Source organism: Bombus pyrosoma, linkage group LG6 (genome assembly GCF_014825855.1).
Source record: "Bombus pyrosoma isolate SC7728 linkage group LG6, ASM1482585v1, whole genome shotgun sequence".
Taxonomy (NCBI): Eukaryota; Metazoa; Arthropoda; class Insecta; order Hymenoptera; family Apidae; genus Bombus; species Bombus pyrosoma.
The window spans coordinates 12,785,753-12,811,754 of NC_057775.1; the positions used below are offsets into that span (position 1 = coordinate 12,785,753).

Genomic DNA, 26,002 nt, shown 5'->3' on the forward strand with positions numbered 1-26,002 from the left:
TATTATTTTATATTAAATTTACGCCACGTAGCAATAACGACACGAACCAAATTTTTTAGGACACTTAAAACGCTCAAAGTACTGATTCGATTTGTATCATTTTTATAACCTTTGATAAGTTCATGTAGTAACAAACTACTTCAGCGACAGCATTAACGCTCCCTCTTTATCGCTAACGATACACAAATAAACCCAGCATAGTCGCGTTCTTTTCAATTCTTCGTACATTTCCCTGTCGCGAAACCCTCTTCACCCAGTTTAACCCTCTTTGTTCTTATTTTGATTTCAGGTGAGTAATCGACGAACTTTCAGTTTCTTGCGACAATTTGCCACGATCACGAGCAAGGTCGGTAGTTCAGCCGATGTCGGTGAGTAAATCACATTGTTTATCCTAAAACGGTGAATGACGTGCCAAATTAGACTACGAGAAAGCTATCGTGCGTTCGCTTAAATCCACGCGCAGAAATCAGCTCCGGATAAAGTAGCTTTATGGTCGTGGCCACGAAGTTACGACTGTAAATAACCAATATAGACGACGATTCGTGAGAATTAAGGAAGATCGAGTACGACTGCAAAGTTTCGTTGTGAATGTTTCTCGAGTGGAAGGGCTGTTTGTGAAAACAGCCTAAAAGAGCAATAGGAAAACCGGTGAAGTTAAGATGTGGAGAGTGGAAAGTGGAAAAAAAAGGAGGGAAGGAATGGCAGGACTCGGTAATAATTCAAGCAAAAGGACGCATCAATCCTGATGGCCCTCTACCCCTCTTGTTCCTCGAGGATGGCTTGGCCAGAAATAGAGCGATGCCCGTAACGTTGTTTTACGCTGTCCTCCTTCCGTCACTGTTCCCACAAACCCATCCGTGCTCTCCCCAGGGAAAAGCTAGATGACTACCGATTTTCCCTTATTGCCGCTTGCCACGCGACACCCCCGCCCATAGCCTCGCACTTTTGACACATAAATCTCCGCTCGTTCGGACGTAGCTAGCGCCGCCTCCGGAACTAATCGAATTTTCGGCCGAATTCGGACCGGTTTACAATCGAAAAACGTGTCATGTGAAACGAATCGATGCTGGTTTCGTTAAATGAATCTGTTCTTGGTTTTTGATACAAAACAATCGGCCGTAGACAGACATTTTACGAACAATAGGAAAATATTTTGTGAGAATCGTTTATGAAACTTTTGGTATAATTATACATATATAATTGGGATGATTATTAGACTGCGGATTTTTATATACTTGTGGTAAATGATTGAGAGTAGATTTCTCAGGAGAATAATTAGGGCGAGAGTTGCAAGAGTGATAAGTTTTGAAAACAAAAGTTGTGCTTAGCAAGCGAGGAATTATCGCTTCTGTTTGTTTGTCTCATCGGTGACAAATTATATTTGGACAGCACTTAGCTCGTCCGCTACCCCTTTCTCTGGTAACGATGTTACAGAGGTTGTCGCTGGGAGGATGATTCAATTTACTTACCCCTTTCAACGTAAAGAATTGAAATTGTTTGTACGAAAGTAATTCACCGATGTCATATGGATTTTCTTGTCTTTTCCTGTTTATTCCTCGATAGAAGAACTTATTGATTTTTCTTATCCATCATAAAATTACAGCGAGTCTTGTAGACCATCGTAATTCATCGATCGAACAGCTAACGGGAGCAACAACCATTTATATCAATTCACACAATCCGTCGCCGTGAAATATAACTCCCACGGGCCAACTTTCTCTCAAGATGGCGTTCAAAAAGTAATGCGGACACGTGGCCCGCTGCGAAACTTTAATAACCAAAAGTGTTTCTCGTCATAAAAGAAACTCCTGTACTCTCGTCTTTATTTTCTCTGCCGCTGAATTATTTAATCAACCCCTCCCAAGCTTTCTTCGGCGATCACACGACCAATTTTTAATTAAAAAATTTCACTCCATCTACATTCTGTCGTCTCTTTGTCTGCAATACTTTACTTTCGAGATTTTACGAGCTTTTAAAATAAACTCGCATTCCTCGCTTACAAAAGTTTAGAAAAAAGTAGGATTGAAACTTACACTTGCAAAGATAATGTTTATCAACTACATTATCCCAAATTTTTGGTAAATGATGTTGAAAGTTACGTAAGAAACTCCATCGATAAACGTTTCTTTCCATAATACGAGTATCAAAATTCTCAGAAGACTGAGATAGAACATTTTCTCCCAGCATATGTTCGAGGTTTAATTAAAGACTCTTTCACAAGTATCTACTTACAGCTTCTTCTCTCCTATTTTATTCTTTTTTATAACACATGAATGTGTGAATACGAGGCTTCCGTCACTTAAAAGCTCTCAGTTGCGCTACGTCGACGATTTAAGAGGGTAGTTACACTCTCGAAGCGAAGCGAGCGTCGCTGGCCGGAAGATCGGTGCTGTGATTTATCGGGGCGCGTTTTCAACGCATTCAGCCTAATACGTCTCACAGTGGACGCGTAGGAGGAGCAGCGCATCAGCAAGGAGCGGTGTTTAGACGCGGCGAGAACAAAGGGAGCCGTCTGCTCAGCGGCGGAGCCGAACATTAGCCAGATCACCGGATGCCCGTGACACTTTTCTCACCCACTCGACCCGTCGTTATCTGTGCCGTAAAACCAGCCTCCCTTTCTCGTGCTCCTCGTTTCTTATTAAAAAGTCGCGCGTTAATTTCGCATCTGCCGGTGGCAAAAAACTAAAAGACCGAAGAATCTTCCGATTATCTCGACGAGATCGTCGAAAAGCATTCGGGAGTTACTTTCGGTGGAATGTGCAAATAAGTCGAAATGATGCGGACTATCCGGTGCTGGTATCGTAAGGACAACATTAATTGTAGGTACTTTGTGCTCCAGTATATTTAACCGGCCGAATGGACCTGTTGGACTTGTCGAACGATACCCGAATCGCGACTCGATCGTTCGCTACGGTGATAACAACTCGTTCACGGACTTCATAAACGAATGATTACCTAACTGGTTACCTTATTAAATATTGATACACGTTTAGTCGGTCCATTTACGGTCGTATTCATATCGACCGCTTAAACATCTGAGATAAATCCTTCGACTCTGAACAGCAACTGAGACTGTGGCGACTATTAAAGTAGGACTTTTTTTAAGCATCAGGCATGTACTTATATATGGCGGCGAGTATACGATACTTGAAATATGTTTATTAATAGATTACGGATTGCTATGAATTTATAAGAACTTTGAACGTGTAAAAATGTAGAAGATGCGCGTGGTTTTTTAAAAATAAGAAAGAATATTCAAAATTCAAGTACTTGTTGTAATATGTAACGGATGAAATAAGTCTTTGTATAGGTTTCATGTCTTTAGTTATATTAATAAAAATATGAAATTCTATATAGATCCACAATTCGCTTATTAGGAAATCCCATTTTTACAAAGTACAAAGAAGATAAATTGAACGTAGATATCGTGGCAATAAGAACGTAGATTCGCAATGGCATTATAGAAATTCTCTTCGAGATCTTTTTGTCGGAGTGTCTGCTTGAACTGGTAGAGGAATAAACGTAAAAACGTTAGATAGGAGATGAGCATCTCGTTGATCTCATAGAGTAGACATTGCGTGACAATGATCCCTCAACGAAGGTCGCTATTAATATTGCTGCAGCAGCTTTTTGTTCGATCAGAGACCACAGTTCGTGGTCGATCCGGTTTGAAGGATTTCGCGTGACACAATATTTTCATGAGTCCAAGACACGGCGTATCACCCCGACCTCGACTTCATCAATGTTTCATACGCATGCGATGACCCCAACCTCTTGCGCCAGCGATACACTAAGTGGTTTTGCTCATAAAGCTGTGACGGTTCGTAGGATAATGTCGCTGGTAAGTGGTCTCGAGTAGTGGGTCGGCTAACGTGTTGGCGAAAGCGCACATGTGACCAAGGAAGTGTCGCTTGAGAGAGATGTTTTCCTATTTTGAGGGAGTTTTAATGATCTCCTTCCGTTATTGATCGGAATGTTCTATAGCTTTTATTCTCTTAAGGCGAGAAAAAAAAAAAGAAATTAATTTATAAAGCGAAGTTCTTATTATTTACTATTACTACTCGTGCTTATCCTCCCATCTGGCAATTGACGACATCCAGCAACATAAGTTGTTAGCTTTTGCACAAAATAGTCGGCCAACAGTGTATTAAAAGCTAAATTTGTTTTCTATTTGTGACAGTGTAAGTTTCAAACTATTACGATGCAAACCAATTTATAGTTTCCGCTTTAAATTAGTTTATATAACGTTCAAAGTTTTTACGTGCCCATTATGTAGCTTAGTGTTAAAACGAGTAACAGAAATTCTTGTTTAGATGGTAATTCGTTGATGATATCTATATCTCTATATTACCATTGAAGAAAAGTGGTTTCTACGGCAGCCACGATGACAGTATTTATTTCGACATTCCAGTTTTATCAAAACCAGCTACGCTATCGTGACGTCGATTCTTTCAAACGTCTAGTACCAAAGAAGGTAGATCTCCATTAATATCGATTGCTATTAAAATCTTGTTATCTTAGAAGTACATGTAAGTACGTAAATATCAAGTAGGATCCGGTATTTGTATAATGCATATTCAAAAACATTCTCAGAATATAACTATTTCGATGACTTACGTTGAGAAGATACGTTTACTACGCCGCTTAACTAACGTAATAAATGAATAAGGATCAAAACCAGCCTGCATTTGCATTGAAAAGAAATAAATTACGTTACAACGTATACGAATAGGTACATTTATACTATTGAATAAACAGTTGACATGGTTGCATGTTGCAATGGCTGTCTTTCATAGTAAAACGATCAGACACTTCTTACAAAACACGGATATGCACGTTTTTCAATTGAGTTCCCGGAATTTGTTCAGCTTCATGAATTTCAATAACAAATTAACTTTTTGCATGATTATCCTTCTGTATGTAAAAATTCTATCTATCTATTGGCTCGTAATTTTTTCTTTCACTCGCAGCTTTATGTCACACTACGCTGTGATTAATCTTTTCACTCCAAGTATCCTCCATTTTACTAATTAACCTACATAAAAGTACTATCCCTCTATTTCCAACAGCCAATCGGCATAGACGGTCGCTTTTTATGCTCAATTGGAGCGAAACCACCAGACTGCACAAGATTAAGAACTGCATAAATTCTGTCTCCTTGACTTCAGGTTCAACCATTTTCGTTTAAATTAACACGAAGTCGCTATACGCTATACATATAATTCCATCGGATAGCTAATAAAACGATCTAAAAAATGTTAGAAAATACGATTTCACACGTACGATCAGGCAAGTTAATTCATCGAGCATCTTTGAATTTTCAAGCAGAACTATCGTGTTCCTTATTAATAATATAGCACACGTTACGTCTGCCCTCGCACCATTTCTTTAATTAACTTTATTGCATAAATATCCGCAGTCTAACAATAATCAACATATAGACATCGATTCGTATGGTAAACGTACTTGCAAACAAAAATTCCCAACAATTAGCGAATATTTATCAACGCGTGTATAGAACTTGCAAAACCTGATTCATCTGCAATCCTGTATCCGCCCCATCGTACTTATATTCCCCCTCTGAAACAGTGCACTCTAAAAAAGTTTCGAATTTCAAAGCCTATATTTTCCCCCTGTTTTCGACATGATTTGAAGCCGCGACTCGGGAACGGGGGTGCGAGCGGGGACACCCGCGTTATTTTTACAATCTCGTTTTGCCGGCTCGAAGGCTCGAGCGGTCTCAGCGTGTCGCTGCTCGGTCTTACGCGCGTGCATCACAGGAGAAAAAGAAATCGTTCGTGGGGTATCGCGTTACCGATCGGTAGGTAAGGCCCTTGTCTCTTCTCTTTTTCTCCTCTTTGGCCGGCAGGGCCGAAAAGGGGTGAAACGTGTGTGCGAGCGCGCGAGGGAGCACGACCGCGTTCCCGGGACCGCCAATAAAACTCGGGGATGTCGAGGACGCGACATGTTGGACAATGAAATGAATGGACGGGTCCCGTTGAAATAATTATGCCACCGATCTGAAAAATATTTTCTGGATCCCTTTTCACGGAATCTGCCGTTTCGTCGATCGAGTGCCATTTGTTGCTGCGGTTACTATGGTCGAAAAAGTTGAAATTGAAAACTTATAAACTATCATGGATTTTTCTTTCAAAGTCTACGATCATTTTGATCTTGGGACAATGGACCGCTTTTCGGAAAGTGCCTTTTGCTTTTTCTTTAATCATCGATATAGTATGTTGGCGAAGTAGATTTTTGTTCTGATGGTTTATTTGCACAGGTAAAAAGGATACTTAATTTTAATCCGTGTCCTACATTTTACAATAGTTAGCGATAAATATTATGGTGACTTTTATCGCGTAAAACAATTACGTATATAATTCAACCTAAATTCTTATCGGCGCCCTGCGATCCAATTGAGGGTTAACAAAATTTTAAGCACGATAACGAAACTGACGCATGTCCTCTAATGATCAGCCTGTCGATCTTCTTTTTACACACACTCGTCAACGAACGTCAGCACATATGCACGAAGATCGACGTACATGGCAGGTTGGCTGTGATCCGTGCGATCGATCGAAGCTGCCGATGAAGCGGAGAGAGGCAGTTTAATGAGAGCCAGAGCCTTTAAGATAAGCATAGCTCTACCTACAGCCTCTGCAACGTGGCGTATTCATCCGTGCATTCCTGTCTGGTTCTCTTCTTTTCTGTTCGCGCACCCGTCGCACCCTTTCGATCAGTCTGCTGTCTCCCATACTCCCCTATGTTGGATGCGTGTTTTGACTTTCTCAAAATTTATCAGTGTTGGTTCTATCGTCGTTTGCTTTCGTAATTTCCTACTTCTCTCGGTCAATCGAGGTAAAACACCGATTAGTTTGTCAGAGAAAAGCATTTTTTAGCATTAGCGACGAATCCAAACATTCTGTCCGAAATGAATCGAAAAATAATTACATTGAATGAAAGAAAAAAACAACGATCAAATAAATAAGAAATTGAATGGACGAATAATGGATATCTTATTTCATAAAATTCTGTTCATCGTTCAAACGAAAATTTATTCGAATAATATCGAACACCGCTTTCTTCTCGTGGCTTGCTTCCCTCGTTCGTTCCCTCGTCCTTGTCGGTCGATCCCTGGATCCGCGAGTCCTGGCCCTTTACTTGTTCCTCCGCGTCGTCCACCCCCGGCTTTTGTCTTATTATTTGGTCGGCGGCCGCACGCGGGCAGGTATATCTTTCCTTCTACACGGCACTCCTCTCGCTGCGATCCACGCATATAAACATCGCGGCTTTATCTGAGCGTTTTATAGCGGTGGAGGTCTCGGCAGCCGTGTGGACCAGCCGCGAAGAAGCGGAGGACGAGCCGCGACCGCGGCCTCTCTGCCTACGCTCTTCTTCTTGTGTTTTCTCTTTCTCTGTGCTCTGCTTCTTCTTTGTGTCCCTTATATATATTCTCTTCTGTCTCTTTTCTCTTTTACGTTCAAAACATATTTCCTGGATAGAGTTTCCTCGCGTTCGCGAGTTGTTTCGTTCATTTTTTTTTTCTGTTCCGTTGACTTTGAAAACCTGTATTATAATCTTGCTCTTCTTAAGTTAAGATGTTCTATCTACCATCTCAGAAGCGAAAAAAAAAAGAAACTAACGATTTCCCAATTTCTTGTTTTTCTTCGATTAGTTTAGAATATTCAGTAATTATCTCGTAACAGCTTGTATAATTGTAGCTTTCCTTATAAACTAAAAGGAAGAGTAACTTGAGATATTTCAACGCTACTTGAAAAGTAAAAAAAAATATTATGCAGAACGTTTTAAGTAAGAAAATACCGAGTTGCATGTTTTTCCTTGAATGCTCAGGTATTATCGACTAGTTCCTTCCAATATAGATAAATAAGGGTTTAGTGGAGTGCGATTTGGTGGAAACGATCATGATAGCGCTAATGCGTATCCTCGATTTGCGCAGAGAAAATGGATGGATAAATTATTGCCAACATATACTGGCCGTGTTCCTGCAATTGGCATTCTAGTTATATATGGCGAGCTTATTTGCAATTTAGCTAAGATTACAAAATGGCCAAGTATGTAATTAGCCGATGGTCAGCAAAAAAATCTCTTATTAATTTCTTTTTATCCCTACTTTTCCTTAATCCTCTGTAACTGGATGTTTCCTTGTTTGTAAAGCAAGTAAATTACAGTATATTATAATTTTCAATTTCGATCGGAAAGATAAGAATTAATAATTAGCTGAAACAGGTGGCTCGTTAAAACTGTAATAATAAAAGGTTAAAATAAATTCATATAATAATAAAAAGGGAACTAAGAACATAGATATACAAGCATATAACGTTTAAATCGTATGCTGTTAAAAATGGACGACTCCTATTTTTAGTGTCATGATTGCTTGGACTTTATCAATATTGATAAAAAAAGAAAACAGGTAGACAAATAGATTGTCAGTGAATAATCGCCACTGTAGAATTTGTTAACGATTTCCCGAGTATCGAAGTGTTTCGCCTAGACAGAAATTAGGTAGGATATTAGAATACCGTATTCTATACCTAGATAAGAAAAAGGAGAACATAACTGCGCGTACAACTACAAACAGCTTTTGAAAGTAGTTTACTATACACGAACCAGTTCGAGCCACTTAAATTAAGATATAGCATGTAGAATGCAACTCAAATTCCAAATAATTAAGATGAATTAATACAGTAAAACATCGTTCGATTCTAATCTTGTGACATTCGTTTAAGTTTTCGTAATTCAAATTTGCTTTTAATCGTAGTCTCCTTTCGTCTCGAAAATTCTTTGAGCGAACGAGAGAGAAATAAAGAGGATGGACTCGTGAACGTCCATCCCAAGAGAAGAAGCAGACGTTCATCCGAGGAATACCACATGTTGTCTTGTCTCAGTTTCTCTTCGATTATCTTTAAGGATCGATACCGCCAATCAAGAAACCCGTTTCCGCGGATCTTGAGACAGTGTTTTCACGGGGGTCCATGGCCAAGATCGATCTCGAGATCGCCCATCGTGGACCGTGAGAGGCGGCTCGACGCGTCGAATCTGTTGCGGGGTTCGCAAAGAACATCGCGGCAAAAACAAGGAAAACGGCTGGCTTCATTAGCATACCGTGTCTGGATCTTTCCTCTTCCCTTCCTTTTACTTTTTCTTTCATCTTTTTCTGTTTTTCTTTTTTTTCTTTTCTTTTTTACGTGGGGACCTGATCGTTCCTGCGCGATTCTCGCCACTTTGATAATTTCGACGGCTTCGCGGCCATAATTTTTTCCTCGCTTCCTTCTTGGCGAGTACGCCGAATTTCGTAATGTGCTTTACTCACCGCAAGAAACTCGCTTCGGAAACGAGGACGCGTGTTCTGGAGTCTTGTGGGGGAGGTACGTAGGAGGTACTTGAAGATACTCGATCGTAGAGAAGGGATAAAAGATAATATTACATTACATTAAAAGAAAGAAGGTATTAATACGATTGGGGCGCGCTAGAAAACGTTGTTTGGCCTGGGTCACTTTATTTTTGAATCATTTGTTGGGTCGTAAAAATAGTCAAATATATCTTAACATTCTTCACGAGATACGATGGAGAAGAATATATACATATAACTTCTTACGAAAGAAATATCTACGATCCTGAGAGGATTCGAAAAATACGATAATATCTTCCGATGAATTAGATTTGAGTTAATTTGGAATAATTTAAACAATTTGAATTTCAATACGTGTACAATTTAAATCGTCGTGTCAATACTATCTGCCGTTCGATAAACTGAATCTTGCATACATTGAATTTCAAAAACCAAAATAATTTTGTATTCTGCATCTGCATTCAATAATTCTACGCAATCCAGACATAACACATGACAGTTGGGAAAATACATTTCTTTTTTCTTTCGGGGGAAAATCGAAAAATTCCTTAACGGTGATCTAACGTATTTTTTTTTTTTTTAGATCGTAAAAGATTTATTAATAAAATTGCACTCGAATTGTGGCATGCTTATAGAGTTTCTTCGTTGTTCACCGAAGGCTTTTTCGACGAACTTACCAGTCAACTTTTGTTTTACTTCTACTGAAAGTCGTGGTATTAACTAGATAAATATGTAAATTTATTCACCGTGGTAATTTGTCGCACGCATGACTGCTTAATATTTAATCCACGAACGCAACCACGGACCGGCGATAATGTTCACGCTACGAAATTGTAAATTTGGCAAAGGAGCTTGTTAATATTGTCGCGTGCGTCGCTTGTTTTCGTCCTTAATTTAAATTATCTATTTCTCCTTTCTATTTCATCATTCTTTTCTCATTTCATGCTTAAAGATTGACGAAATCGTCGCATGGTTGCTTATTCTTCGAACAATCGCGTCGTATCCGTTCGTTGGTTGACTAGAATGCCGCCGATCTCGAGATTAGCGTTGAACTAAAGACGAACAACACGCGAATTTTTCATGAAAATCTAACACGCGATAAATATTTTCTACTTCTATATTTGTACAAGAAAACAAATTTCTTTAGGGAAATAGAAAGTTCAAGAGAAACTGTCTAGTTAGCATTCTAAAACGCATAAAAGTCTGGCAGTAGCATATAATATACCTAAAAAATGTTTATGATATTATAAATTGGCAATTAAGAGAATGCGACGTAATATTCAAACCGTGCACTTCCAACGTGAAAAATGGTTTTCAATGAAAAAAATCACTTAATTCTCTTCTAATTACCCTAAGCATCCACTATGAAACTAGTTTAATATGAGAATAGAACAAATTAAAGCAATTTCCCACTCTTAACAGCTAGTGGGCACGTTTAGATTTTTATAAACAATTCGGAAATAATATGGAAACGAATCAACGAGTGACTTGGCTAAATACAAAACGATAATTTCAAAATATGGACGCGGTTCTGCTCTAATTTTACTTATTTCATTCGGAACTCGACGAAAACTTATGTAACTGTTGCGAGCCATGATTAATCAGGTCTGTTTGCATATTGGACAGATATATTAATTAATATACACGACTATTTCTTGATTGATAACCGATATGATTCCATTGGACGTTTACACTTACGAACGCTACAGTTTATGGTGGATTTTGCGAACGTATAAATTAAACGCCTAACAAACGACTATTTGAAATTTTCTTGATGCACGCACTGTAAACACGGATATTAGCGATTTTTGTTTGAATTGTTGCCAGTTTTCCGCTGCTTCGCATCACTCACGCGGACATTCGCATCCGCAAATCGATTACACGCGTACACCGCTTCGTACATGTCGTTAGATATTCAACGATCCTAACTTTTGCTAATCCGACGATTACTAAGCTGACGAACAGGTTGTATTTAAAGTGTCGTTGCATACTCATCCCTATATTTTCTTGTAATTTGCACGAACGAAAATTAGGAAAAACATAATGTAATATAATAGAACAGTAATTGGCTAATAAATAACACTTTTTTTTCGTTCGTTTTCATCATTTTTGCTTATTATGCATATATATATATATGTACATTGCATATGTGTCATATGCAAGACTATTCGAACAGTTAGTTTTATTTCTAATATTATCATGAGTGATAATGTAAAAATTTCATAGTGAAAAGTTTCACGTAGTTTAATATATTCTCTGCTCATGGAGAAGAATGTATTTTGCGAGAATTTCAAATTTCATGATACAAGAGAATACTTTGAAGGTATTAAATCGGTGAAGCATATCACTTAATTGAATCTCTCAGTTCGAATACTAGGCACTCTGTAACAATTAAAATACGGTACTTTTCTATGGAGTTTCAAATTTTGAGCTCGAGTTTCATTTCTCCTCTTCATCTTAATGTAGCTTTTGAAATTTATCGAGAACCATAGCTGCGACGTTACATAATCCCCGAAGAATTTCAATGCAACATTTCTTTCACAAAGCAAAATTCGTTATTCACGGAACTAATAAAAATTACGTGTAACAAGTATAGTTTTCGTGCCTGATGACAAACATGGTTAACCGTGTATAAGTTCAGAAACTAGTATAACCCGGTTATATAAATAACGAATGAGTCGCCCGTCCTGTTAAGGTGCAATTTGCCTATCAGCAAACAAAACCGGTAGAAAAGAGACAAGAAAAATAACGATAACGACACTAACAATAACGTGAGAAGTAGTAATTCACGTTTATATTCCATATCATCACGACTAGAAGCTTCTCTTCTCTCACTAGAAACTTTATTTCTATTCAATTTTATATAATAAAGACAAATGGAAGAATTGCTGTGGCGACAGTAATCTGTTTAGAGCGAAGACTAAACACGAAAAAAAAAAAAAAAAAATAATACACTTGCCTGAATACTTTATCGAAATATCCACTGAACAGCAGCTGAATCGAACGACGTGAGATTCTATTCAATTTTAAGATCCGTTTCTCCGGCGGTGAAAAAGCGGGAAAACAAAATTTACGAGAGCTAACCAACGACATTAACGTACGCGAACCATTTAATGATACGTCCAAAGAATATTTACGCGAGTTCGATTCCCGTGTAAATTTCAAGTAGGTGAGGAGTGGGTGTTCTGCTCTTGACAGACGAAAATGACGACTTTGGATACGGTTCCATATAAATAGCATTGTATTTCACATACCTCGTGTACACTTTCAATAAATATCTTTCAAATAGTATGTACATAATGACAGGAGAAAAAAAGACAGTTCGATCAGAGAAGGAAATTAAGCATAACCCGTAACCGATGACTCTGCCATAATTTTTCATTCATAATTTCATTTATAAATCATAAATAATCTTAGATTCACGTCGAATCACTTGTTTCTTACTCGAATGTTCGACGGTAACTTTAACATATTTTCATTAAAACAAAACGATATAACAACGGAGTGGAGCAACAAATCGAGTAACACCGGTTAAGAGTTAGGTATCGTTCGAATATCGTAATTCAACATAGCTGCCGTCGGCGCGGCGACTCGAAACTAAAACGGAGACTCTCGACGTCGGCGTATTTATGGCACTGGTTCGATCGTCCTCGGGCTTCGTGAATCACAAAATCACACACGCGTATTTTCTCTTTCGAGCACACACAGCGCAACTTACAAACGACATTCAAACTCTCTATAATGGCCGAGCAGCTTCTTGAAAATTCTTCCGGCGGTGTCCAGGAGTTTAGGTTTCCATTTCAACTCGCGTTTCCAATATATAAGATCGCTGAATGGAAAACGATCTTCTTTGACCTCAGCGTTTCATTCGACCGCTCCTTTGATTAATTCATAGAGATCGAAATAGGCAGATACTTCCTCGTTCTTGATGATCCATACACATCAGAATTTTTCTTCGCTACAGCTTTTCCAGAGCTCGACTATTCGTTAATAGTTCCCTGGTGAGTCTCCACACTTGCTTGGCCGCGTTCTCTAAACCACTAGGCGACTTGCCCTTAAACAGATCCAAGTTTGGCAAAAAATAATGTGGGCATCTGCGACACTGTAGACAGGAGATCAGTTGCAAAAGGATGCCATTAATTCGATCTGCTATGCACGTTTCGTCCCATTCTGCTTCGTGCGGGTGTTTCTCGCACTCGTACAATAATAAGGTTTTCATGTGATAGCTGGTAACCGGGTTCCCAGGTAGATCAAGATGTCTGTCCCTGAGAGTTTTCAAAATGCTTAAACAACGCTTTCTACTGCCACCCTGAAGCAAACGATTCTCCGCGTCTATGAACGATAACGCCCAGGCGTCGCCCTCCATAGCGGACTGTTTCCCTTGCAAACCAATGCACTCCTTCGACAACATGTCGAAGCCTTCCGTCTTCACTTCAGCCACGATATTAGGATGTGGCCAAGGTATATGTGCGATGGGCCAGTGAGAAGCTGACCTGGGCCACAGACCAGCGCATTTGAACGCTGGCGTAATTTGCACCACGTACCGCTCCCTGATCCGAAGTTTCACTTCTGTTGTATCTGCTATCATTTTTACCGAGTCCCTGTAAGCACACTTATCACAAGCCTGTGCTACCAGAGTTTGAAATCTCGAACGGATTTTCCGGGCGGACAGATAGCCGGACGCGGTGATGAACTCCACCCACAGGGACATGGATCGCTTTCGACCGTCGCTGAGCTTCAACACCGCGCATCCCGGCAATGTTCCGTCGTCTACGAAATTCAGTACCCCCATTTGATTTAGGTAGATCACGATCTCGAATTCTGTCGGAGATATCACGTCCAGACCGTCGAAGCGACCGTTGTAGTCGGTCAAAGAGGAAATGAACCTCGGCTCCTGTACCTCGACTTCCTTCAGAACGTCTTGAACCACGCGGCACACTTCTTGGATCGTCTTCATCACCTGACTCTTTCTAGTCATCACGCGTTCTCCGAAGTACTTGTTGATTTGGTACACCATCTTGGATTGGGCCGACAGCATATCAGCCGGCAACAGCATCGCTGCGGCGGCCTGAAGCCTCCGAAGGCTTCTCTGTCGTGGTTGCTATTTTCTTTTACCGCATTCTGCCTCAAAACTTTCCAAACGATGAATTTTCTTGCGATTTTAATCGAAAGTTCTTCTTCGCTCCCTTTCCATTTGCTCCTCTGTCTTCCCCCTATCTCACTAGCTTTGCGTTTCAAGTCAAACTACTCGAAACCTGAGAAACGAATCGAGAATGACCCCGTTGGTTCTTGAAAAAAAAAAAAAATACGATGTTCCTCGCGCGTCGCGTCGCTTAAGGACGCCGGTCCTTGCGGCGGAGACACGAACGAGCAGCGAGAGGAAAAGGTGTACGAGGGACTCCGTGCCGGAGCAGATAGTCGACTGCGCTGTCGTTCACCTCCTCCGCGCCACCCGCTCTTCGAGTTGTACGAAGACGTGCGGTGGCCTAGGTGGTCCCCCCGATAGGCTACGCCTCGTACCGCGCGGTTCGACCAATCCCGTGACGCACTAACCGCGCAGGCGTGGCCTGTCGTGGTGCGCCGACCGGATCGATCCGCACGAACCGTTCTATCTATATATTACGAACGCCTCGCCGAAGGACGAACGGAGCGGCGGCGGCGGCGGCTAACCCCAAACGCAAACCCTTTTTCCCCCATGAATTATGCAGATCCGACTCGTTTTATTTCGTGCTCATGGATACCATGGGGCTCGGCCATTCCTCCGCAACCCCTTCGAACCCCGAAATTTTCGTCATGGTGGAAGATTCGCCGATCACGCTTCGTTACTTAAGCGAAGAAACCTAGTCGTAGTCGTGGCGGATTTTTAGTTGTTTCTGGTTTGTCGATTCCCGATCTACGTTCGGTCGGATAAGGTTTTCGTGGTTTCCTCGAACGATACTACTCTGTCGCTATCTATATGGCCCCGGTAACATTTCGCGAAAAGGTGCTTCGGTCTGAAATAAGAAATTCGCGCGCGACGCTGACGCGGTCGGTTGAGTTATCGAAGATGGGGCACAGTTTCGTTTACGAGCGTTTTTATTGAGGACCGGACGCACGCGGCGAAAAGAGCTCCGTATAAAATGTACATTTAACGACGACAACGATAACTCTCCCATTAAGGCTTGTAAATCGCGAGGCAACTGCCCGATACGGCGCGCGTAAAGTGTTGCCGCTCGCGAGCGCGAGCTCTCCGGTTCCAACGTTTTCCTCTCATTTTGTTTTTACGGGCCAATAATAATAACGTAAATTCCCGAACGATCGGCGTGCAGAGAGTGAGTGGCAGCGGTTAACGAATGTCATTGCGCTGGGAAGATAAGGATGGAAGTTTCTGGGAAGAATTAAGATAAGGCACACGGCTCACGCCTCGTAGGCGTATAATGACCATGAAACTCGGTAGCGATGCCTTTGACGAGGTCGTTCCGGCATTCTGCGCACGAGTGTTAATATCGTAGATAATAATTACGACATGATGATTTTTATGTTCTCGTTTAGAACTGGCTGAACGATTGAAATCGGACGACTGCTCGAAATTTCGGATCTCATTAATTGCGATGCAAATTTTATATTTGATAGAAAGATTGTTATGGGAGGACAGTTTTGAAAGCGATTGGAATTGGAAAGCGATGGCCCTTTATCAACAGAATTGTTAATATCTCACTGGTCCTTCCGATGCATCGTTAGATTTGTATCGAAAGTTACATAAAATACACGCCACTATTGGTCTAATGTTACTTTCGTAGAAGAAACAATTGTTGAGAAACGATTCAGTCAGCGGTTCATTGAAATTCCCCGTTTCCCAATTAATTTAAACGATGAAAGAAAATTACCTGGATAGTTCTTAAGAACGAAGGAAAAGTTTAGGGGTGTTTTTGAAGACATATGATTTATTAATTCAAACAATTAATTTCCATCTTTTTCGATTAAAAATATTTATGACGTTAAAAATTCAAGTTTGAATAATCTCATATTAATCACAGTAACTGGATGCAAAGGTTTGAAAATCAACTACATGCATCCTTATTATGAGACGAAATGCATTTATTAGTTTATATTTACATTATGTGTTCGAACAGCGATTCTCTTGAGAAATAAATATCGTTTAAATAATATAAAGAATTATGTACATACAACAATATGGTGGCCAAGCTACCGTCGGCAGCTCGATTGCTAACCGATCATAAACATTAGATTAATTTAACGATAACGGATCACACGACAATTCACATTAGCCATTAGATGAATAAGAGCAGTTAACCGAGTATCTATTTAATCTCTCGTGTACTGCAACGATGCGTAGAAAAATCGTTCGAGCTGCGTTAATAAGCAGGAGATTCCGCTCCAAGCGAAAGCTTCAGTCGTATAAAAAACGCAGTAATACTAATATCTTCCAAACTAGTATGTATTTCTAATGATCGGTGGACACGTCGATTAACATTCGATTCAGTCTACAAAATTTAACGTGCCCATTTCGAAACGAAATATTCGACTTATACAAAATCAACGTAGAACCTAGCAACAATTGCTTTCGTACGAAACAGGACACTGGCTGTACGGTATTGCACTGATCAACGTTTGACTCGCATTATTCGTACCATGGTTTAAAAACTATTAAATAATGGAAAAAGAGAAGAAAGGAAGAGGAAAGGGATTAACCGTAATGAAACTTGTTACACCATCCCTATAACCTGGTACGCTGCAGCGTGTGCAAGAAGATAGCGAGTGAAAGTAGGCTTCCCACGTTTACGAGGGTAAAAAGCAGGCAAAGAACTGTCGCGAAAGCAGCATCCTGAAAGTCGTGATTCACGCGAGTCACCGAATCCTCCAACGTTCCTCCAACTTTCGCTTGTCTCTGTCTTTCTCTTTATTACATTCCTCAATTTGGAACTTCAAAAGGGAAATCCCCGATTCAGCTAAAGTTTCTCCAATGCACGACTGTTGGTTAGTAATTCTCTCGTCAGTCTCCACACTTGTTTGGCCGCGTTCTCCAAGCCGCTTGGCGACTTTCCTTTGAACAGATCCAGATTAGGCAGGAAATAATGAGGACATCTTCGACACTGAAGGCAGGATATCAGCTGCAGGAAGATTCCGTTAATGCGATCTGCCAAACATCCTTCGTCCCACTCGGTCTCCAAGGGATGTTTCTCGCATTCGTAGAGCAACAACGTCTTCATATGATAACTGGTCACTGGATTTCCCGGAAGATCCAGATGTCTGTCCCTTAAAGTCTTCAGGATGCTTAAGCATCGTCTACGACAGCCACCTTGCAACAATCTGGTTTCTGCCTCCGTGAAAGAGAGAACCCAGGCGTCGCCCTCCATGGCCGACTGTTTCCCTTGAAGCGCCACGCTCTCTTTTGACAGCAGGTCGAATCCTTCCGTCTTAACCTCCGCCACGAGGTTCGGATGCGGCCACGGTATATGAGGAATCGGCCAGTGCGCCGCCGATCTTGGCCACACGCCGGAACATTTAAACGCCGGCGTGATCTGCACCACGTATCTCTCTCTGATACGAAGCTTCACCTCCGTGGTGTCCGCTATCATCTTCACGGAGTCCCTGTAGGCACACTTATCGCAAGCTTGTGCCACCAGTGTTTGAAATCTCGAACGAATCTTCCTCGCGGACAGGTAGCCGGAGGCGGTGATGAACTCCACCCAGAGCGACATGGACCTCTTTCGACCGTCGCTGAGTTTCAACACCGCGCAACCCGGCAGGGTGCCGTCGTCGACGAAGTTGAATACTCCCATCTGGTTCAGGTAGAGGACCACCTCGAATTCGCCGGGTGAGATAACCTCGAGGCCCTCGTAGCGGCCGTTGCACTCGGTCAATGAGGAGATAAACCGTGGTTCTTGAACCTCGACCTCCTTCAAAACCTCCTGTACCACCTTGCACACTTCCCGGATGGTCTTTTGTACTTGACCCATTCGAGCCTGCACCCGCTCGCCATAATACTTGTTCATCTGATACAGCATCTTCGACTGGGCTGCCATCATATCTTGAGGTAGCAACATCTTGCCTCAGTATCCTTCAATCGATATCAACGAAGATTCTTTGCAGTCGCTTCTCTGGAACCGGCGAGTCTCATTCTTTCGCATGGACGCGCGTTTCTTCGATTAATTTGCTTTTACGATCCATGATACCGAGCTTCTTTCGGTCCAGGTATCTTTCTCCCTAAAATGGTCTGATCGATCGATTACGACGATGACAAATAGGGTTAGCACTTTCGAGAAGGAGTCACAGGCAAGAGGACGAACAAAGCGTGCACGAATGTACGGCGATCGGCGGCGGCAGGTGTTGTTCGTGGAACGAGCGCGACTCGAGGTGCTCCGCGCGCGCGACGACAGAGAGAGCACCGGCGGCCGCCAGCCCGTTCTACTGCCCTTGTAATTGTGTGCCGGCTCCCGAAGTCCCGCCTTCCGGAACGACAGGGTCACGTGGAGTGTGCGCGGTTTTGCCACGCCTCCTGTCGTTCTCTTCTCTCTCTCTCTCTCTCTCTCTCTCTCTCAACCCGGTGTCGACCGACCGCGCACACCAAACCGTCACGGCCTCTCGCCCTTTCGATCCGTCGAATTCTTCATCCCGCTTCAGTTATTTACGCGGTTTCTTTCGTCGTTAACGAGGGACATGACACAGGATCTCTAGGGTGGTCTAAGGGGATAGGTAATGCGGTACATAGTCCGGAGAGGATTTTGTGGACAGTGGACGAAATGTATCAATTACACGGGAGTTATTGTACAGTTTCAAAATATCGAGTGGAATTTGGGAAGGATTTGGCTGGGCTACGATACGTTTAAAGATACGATTGGTTAAAGTTGACCGATTTTGAGAAGCTTGTAGTAGTCTTCTTCTGTTCTTTAAGATGGTCTGCTATCTCGAAAGAATCGAACATCCTTTTAGTCGGAAATATTCTGTTAATTCTTTCGTTAAATATTACTTTACTCGGTTTAAAGTGCATTTTCACGTTATATATTCTGTTTAAGATACTTGTAGAAGCCACAAAGCCTATTAAACCCAACTTTCACCTCAAACTCCGTCGCTATTTAGCCATGAACTATGACAGTGTAAAAAGTGTACGTAAGAGACGTATAAAGCGCACATCGAGAACGTTGATATACATACAATTGTCCCGTCAAACAGCAGGACGCATAAACATAGTAGCAAAAAAAAAAAAAGAAAAAAAAACAATAATGCCTTGGCACTTGTTCTTCCATTCCTAATGTCAAGGAGACATCGACGCTTTTCTGCGATGTATCAATCCATCGACTGTCCCTGGAAATAAATTCCTAGGGTAAAAACAAGTTGCGAAAGAACGCATTGTTCGGGCTATGAGATGGCGAGAGGATTCCACGCACGATCATTCGAGCCGATAATTCCATCGTGAGGGTCATTTGAATGTTCGACGTCCGAATAAGAAACAGATCTGTGTTCGTTTTCTTGTTTGCTCGCGAATAACAAAAACAGCCCCCGCGGTTCGCAATATGGCAGCGGTGCGCTGGCAGATGTTTTTGAATAAGAGTAGCGATCCGCCAACGTGAAATGCACCGTTTTCCTTTTATGCGTTGATCGTAAAAACTCGTGACGCGAATACCTGCGTCCAAAAATACCGATAACCCGCCGAGATATCCCATACGTCGAACGTCTCATAAGATTCCAGAGATTACAGCTTTCGTATGACGAGGTAAGATTCGGAGATTCTCTTCTTTGACCTCCTTAACCCTTTCATTATCGGAAAATCTAGAGACACGTTGTTGGAGACGGTGTTTTATTTGATGAATGGTGGGGTTGTTGAATGTTTGGTGCTGTTGAAAAGGGTGCTCTTAGTTGGAGGGTGGTGTTAGAAAGGTTTAGCGTCTGTGGATGTACCTACGTTCTGGTTTAGAAGTTCTAGAATAGGACACCGTTTTTTATAAAACTTTTGTATCCGGGGTAGGTCACAAACTATATTTTTTAGTAAAATTGTTAATTATAAGCGTATTAGCACTTACTATTTTTATGGTATAAATTATCGAAAGAAATAATATTTTTTGTGTATTTTAAGGATTCACATTTCTAATACTTATCTAAATGTACTCCTTTTAAGATTTTTCTGCATTTCACCTCAATTTTTTAAACTCGAGTGCTGTAATTTGATAGGACGTTAATTTCTAATATTCTTACGCGGAAGTTTACTTCCCTCGAACTTGATATTATCAACCAGAAAGTCTCCAATCTCGAAAATATTCAACATCATATTAACAATCGAATCAATGACCAAGAATCTTTTCGCGAATCTTACTCTATTACTAGCAATCGCTGGAAAGTAATCACTTTCCACGCACAAAGACGCACAGGGCTAGTATTCTAACAATAGTCGGAGAAAACCTTCAACGACGCGTTTCTATCCGCTTCGGATAATCGAATAAAGTTCAGAAATCCAATCTACTCGAAGTTGGAGTGGTAGATTGGTACCTACCAGGCCTGCTATGCCTTCGCTAATACGACTTGATTCATGAGTCAAGCACGTGTATCTCTTTCTCCCTTTCGATCTCACCCTGTCTTTTGCCCTGGCGCTGTTTTCGCGCGAGACGAGGGGTCAAACGTTCTGCTACATCAGCCCTCGCATTAATGCAGAACCCGGCGTCTCGTTGTGCCCTAAACGTGCCTTTCATCATCTCGTTTCGACGTAATTCGTTTATCATCTGAATTATTTGTACACCAACAAGATAACTCGGGTTCAGTTTCGAAACGACGCCTTCGTGTCTTTCGTTCGATGATGTTTTGGCAGTGGAGAGAGTTTTTCGAATGGTTGAAAGAAAATCCGAGAAAAATATGCTGTCAGAGTAATAGGTTGTATTTTTCATATTGGAATTCTCGATTTTTATTTGACATAAAATTTCCAACGGTTTTTATTACATTGAACGGCTATTAGACTAAAGAATAAATTTTAATGCGTAATGAACTCTTGTTAAGAGAATTCTTGTCTTTTTCTGAAACTTGTCAGTATTTGAATGTTTTGACCGTAATATGATTTGTCACTAGTTGGGGATTCATAAGTCATAGAGTGCCTCATGTCAGTAATGAACAATATTACATTTTGTGTGGATTTTCAATAAAGTTTCTAGAAACTCCTATTATCATATGTTAATTTTCTTTTTTAAATCCGAAGTGGAGAGCATATCAGTAGAAAGAAGATAGGTATATTATCTAAACACGATCTATCTGAAAATCTAAATTTCATATTCTGAATTAATACTCGTCCAAAAGACTTACATATATATTTGTAATGGTATTGCTACTACGCATTACATAAGTAACTTTCCTATTAGAAATAAATTACTGCACGTGCACAACGTAACCAGAACAAAGTAACATATTAAATATGTAAATATGTTATTACGCTTTTTGCCATAGCGTATTGAAATAAACATACATAATCGATGTCTCTACAATTTCAATGTCATTTTCATACTAATAACTCGTATTTGACGTAACGAAGATCATTGTTATTGACCGATCTTCGTGTTTGAACACGTACTTTATTCACGAACTTATATAAATCTTTAAAGATCAAATTATATGTAACAAGGTGAATGATGTATATAAATGTACCTATAATTACCTATATGTAAAAGTACTAAAATTACCTATATGCTTGTACAAACAGTTACTATTTTAACACCTTCATTAAATCCCTATGTTTTAAAGTTCTATAATATTTCCAACACTACAAAATGCCCTCGATATTCGCGAAACTTCTAAGTAAAATTTTCGAGGATCGTTTCCAGCGACTGCGCTATTCACTGGACTATATCTAATGTCCCGATCGCATCCAGAAAGATCGAAGTTCGAAAAGAGCAATCCTAGTTGAATGCAGTTTGCCAAAACACACCAGTACGAAGGCTCGTTTTACACGACAGGTATAAGAGTCTCGAACGGTCTCTTATTACGTGGCGTCTCATTGTGTAAGATTTTCGTGTAGAAACGACGACAAGTCCCTTTTCGCAAGAGGCAGCCAGCCGAATTGAAGTATACGCAGACGGCAGCCTTGTAAATCAGCTCGGACGAACATCCTCGCGTAATCCTCGAATAATCCTGAGCTCAGTCGTCGAGCTCCAACAGCCGGCAATACTGGAGAGCTCCGCCGTGTATTTTACGGTCTCCTTGGTTAATGACACGTGAACCAACACCGATCTCTCGATTCGATCTGCACGAACGGAACAGCGACCGCGATTTGCGAAATTCCTTGCGCAGATAACAACACATTGAATGCAAGTGTATAGTTAAGTGCGTGAAATCACCGCGACGAGGAAGTGAAACTCTGTACGATTTTGACAGGGGCTTGTGGTGGAAATTATGATTATTATTACCTACAATTCGACGAAATTCTAATTGATTTAGTTGATGCTTGGAACAGATTTTCTTGCATTTCTATAAAATTGAATTAGATTGATAGTATTTTGATACTTTTGAAATTGCATATTTCCGAGATTTTGATTATAATCATAGATTCATTTCTTGTAAGTAGATGAGTAGTAGTAATAAATGGCGTTAACGTTTGAATACATTTTTCTATGAAATTTTAGCATTATTTCGCCGTCAAACGAAATCCATCATCAATGTTGAAACACAACTGCAAACTTACTTAAACTATCGACCTTCCACAAGAAAAATTATCATTTCTCCATCAAGCCGATTAAAATACTGCTTTTAAATACTGCTTAAAATAAATTAGTTACAACCAATACAATTTTACACGGAGTCGAATCTCTACGAAAAAATTTAAGTTAATAAACGTGTAATGATCGAATAAAGGTCGTGTAGACCAGATTATCGATACGTGAATGGTTCATGCTTCAATAACGGAAGTACTGGTCCAAATCGAGTGACGGTCTACTCGCATCTGTCGGTTGAAATGAATCGCATTATGCGTTGTTTTGTAATATCCCCACACTCCGATGTGGGTTCATCAAAGGAAGAAATGTCGTCGTTCGGCATGTACCAAGCGCCATTAGCTCGGCTCGTTCTGTCCAATTACTTTCATCGAGGCTGACGACAAGACAGGAATCCGCATTCCAAGTCGGGTACTTGAAAGTATTCCGTTCACGAATCAACCTTCTTCGACGATAAATTGTCGACAGATATTGGAAAATGAGTATATTTTCTCGGAAAATAATTAACTACTGTACTACTTTGTGCGTGATGCTGGTACATCGTTTGAAGCCAGTTTTTTTTTTTTTTTTTTTTTATTACGAATAACGGTAGTGATGGTCTTTATACCTATAATTTAGTATTCTCAAGGTAAAATATATTTTTAATTCTTCTTAAGCCAGTGTAAAATATAATAATTTCGCGATTCGAAAATAAGCGACAGATTACAGAAAACGATAAATGAAGTACATAGCAAAGAAAGTATAAAATATATGTATAACACTTTTAAGAAGCCTTCGTATAAACTATGCTTTTTAATGCATCTATGCAAAAATTCAAAGGGAACGTGTCTTGTTCAAGAGCTGGATTCACGACGGATGTCGGTTAAGACACTGCTTTGTCTCTCTGGTAGCAATTCTACGTTTATTAGGGGCAACAGGGCTAGCTGCATCACCAGAACCTTTGTGCGCCGGATGCCGCGATGCGTTATCTCGTGCGAGATACGGTAATAAAGGTATGAGAACACGCAGGTGGCACGTATAACTCATTGCCGCAGTGGATGGTCTTGATGGTTCCCGAACGTTTTCGACGCATCAGCCGACGCGTTCACGAAACGAGGGTCGTTAGAATGGAGTAGAGACAACCTTTTTCGGAAATTTGACGACTGACGTTGCGTTTGTCACGTTACTATGGCCACCGTGTTCGTCATACAAGAGAAATAAATAGAAGATTTTAATCTTACGCTTATATAGTGTCCAAAATAACGCTACTTCGATAAAACAAACGAAGTTAAAGTTGATTTTACTTTCTCGCATCCACCTTTTCCACGCGAAACTCATTAGAAAAATAAATATAATCTCAATGAATTCCTCTATATCTCCAAAAAAAATTGTCTTCTCTCTCTCGAAAAAAAAAAAAAAAAAAAGAAAAATGCCTATGCACATCTCTCAAGTGCTAACTTTCCAGAAGAACCGAAAACACAAAACTCTGGAGCCTCATCCCCGTTGCTGCTGCGTATAATTAATGATCAGGCTACTTCAGGCATATACACCGAATCGAATAAACCACCAACCTCTCCGCCTCCCATGTTTTGTTCGAGCTATCGTGATTTCGAGTGGTTCGCGCGCCACGAGAACGATCAAGAGGGTGTTCGAGAACCTATGCAGCCGAAGAGAGACGGGGGGTCTATTATTGTCCGGTGCTTAATCTGTTTGTTGTATACCGGGCTGCTAAGTGGTACCCGTGGTTCTATGGTGCCCTATGGTGTACATAGAGGCGAGCAGCGAGGGGCCCTTGTGAACGCGACACATGTTGTTACATCACGACGCCCATTGTCGAAGCACGCTGCTGCGCAGCCACGATTTCGCTTCGTTGAGAGATGAACGCCGCACGGGGAACACTAATCGCGCACCACTTGACACTCTGCCAGAGACGCAGCTCTTTTTAACCACCGTCCTTTTTCGTTTTTCTCTTCTCTCTTCCCTCTTTCTCTCTCTCTCTCTCTCTCTCTCTCTCCGTGGACGCTTCATCGAACGTGTAAACATATTAGTCGCGCGAGACTGCTGGCACCCTGTGATACGCTGGAACAGGGGTGTCCCTGTTATTTTAACGACTCACTTTTCGGTCGCGTTGCTGCCGTGGAAGAGTGTGTTTTGGGTGAACGATGATGGCGAAGTGTTTTCTGGATGATCTTTGTTTTCTTGTTTTATGGGGTAAGTTTGTTTAGTAGCGCGCATTATGGAAACTATACATATACCTGTGTATGTTTGTTTTACGAGTAATTCTTCGTGACATTGATGAGTTTTGTGAAACGCTGAGATTTTAGCTGGCAAGATTTCGTAAATCGGTACAGATTTTATTACCGATTATTTGTGCTTTTTGTAGTAGCCAAGAGATGCGATCTTTAGTGACATCGCCATGAGACGAAAGATTCTGTACGTTTTGAAAACATTGCATTTCTAAAGAACATAAATATTAGGAAAATGATCTCAGGAGATAACATAATAGAATGCACGCGTGTCATATCTGCAGCCAGATTGCAACCATCCAAATAATGAATTCCGTATCACGGCGCGTTCTTATCAGTTACAGGCAATGTTTGCGAAGAGCTTGCGCATTCGTTCTTAGGGGTTGGCTCTGTGCAGCCACCCCCGACTTCTCTTACAATCTCGCGCATGGAATCCACTGGATTCCGCTATGAAATATTTTTACACATTTACAACACTCTACATATTTAACTTAATATTTATTCGAATCATCGTTTATAACTGCATATAATAATCTTTAGTTATTTTCTAAAAATTCTCACGATATAGATGACAATAATTAACCCTCCCTGATAATATTATAAAGTTCTTTAATGAGTTATTAATACAAGCAGCACGCGTTCTACTTAATCTTCCCAAGTTGACACGACATTTATGGTCCCTGGAGATTTCGAACCGCTTATGTGCTAATAATTAGATTTCC

At 40.8% G+C, this 26,002-nt stretch overlaps 3 protein-coding genes across 25 annotated transcripts in view; 1 reads left to right on the forward strand and 2 right to left on the reverse strand.

Annotated features, from left to right (window-relative positions):
- LOC122568291 (neurobeachin) overlaps positions 1–26,002 on the forward strand; it is a 417,885-nt gene that overhangs the window by 366,642 nt on the left and 25,241 nt on the right. The gene's annotated exons all lie outside the window — the stretch shown is intronic.
- On the reverse strand, positions 12,589–14,812 carry LOC122568298 (protein mab-21). The gene has a single exon (XM_043727902.1). The coding sequence runs from the start codon at positions 14,424–14,426 to the stop codon at positions 13,329–13,331; it is 1,098 nt and encodes a 365-aa protein (XP_043583837.1). The 5' UTR covers positions 14,427–14,812; the 3' UTR covers positions 12,589–13,328.
- On the reverse strand, positions 16,430–18,798 carry LOC122568299 (protein mab-21-like). Its single transcript, XM_043727903.1, has one exon. It carries the CDS (start codon positions 18,415–18,417, stop codon positions 17,320–17,322), a length of 1,098 nt encoding a protein of 365 aa, XP_043583838.1. The 5' UTR covers positions 18,418–18,798; the 3' UTR covers positions 16,430–17,319.

Coding starts and splice junctions, on each gene's coding strand:
- LOC122568298 (XM_043727902.1), bottom strand. CDS start 14,426: ATGCTGTTGCCGGCTGATATGCTGTCGGCCCAATCCAAGATGGTGTAC.
- LOC122568299 (XM_043727903.1), bottom strand. CDS start 18,417: ATGTTGCTACCTCAAGATATGATGGCAGCCCAGTCGAAGATGCTGTAT.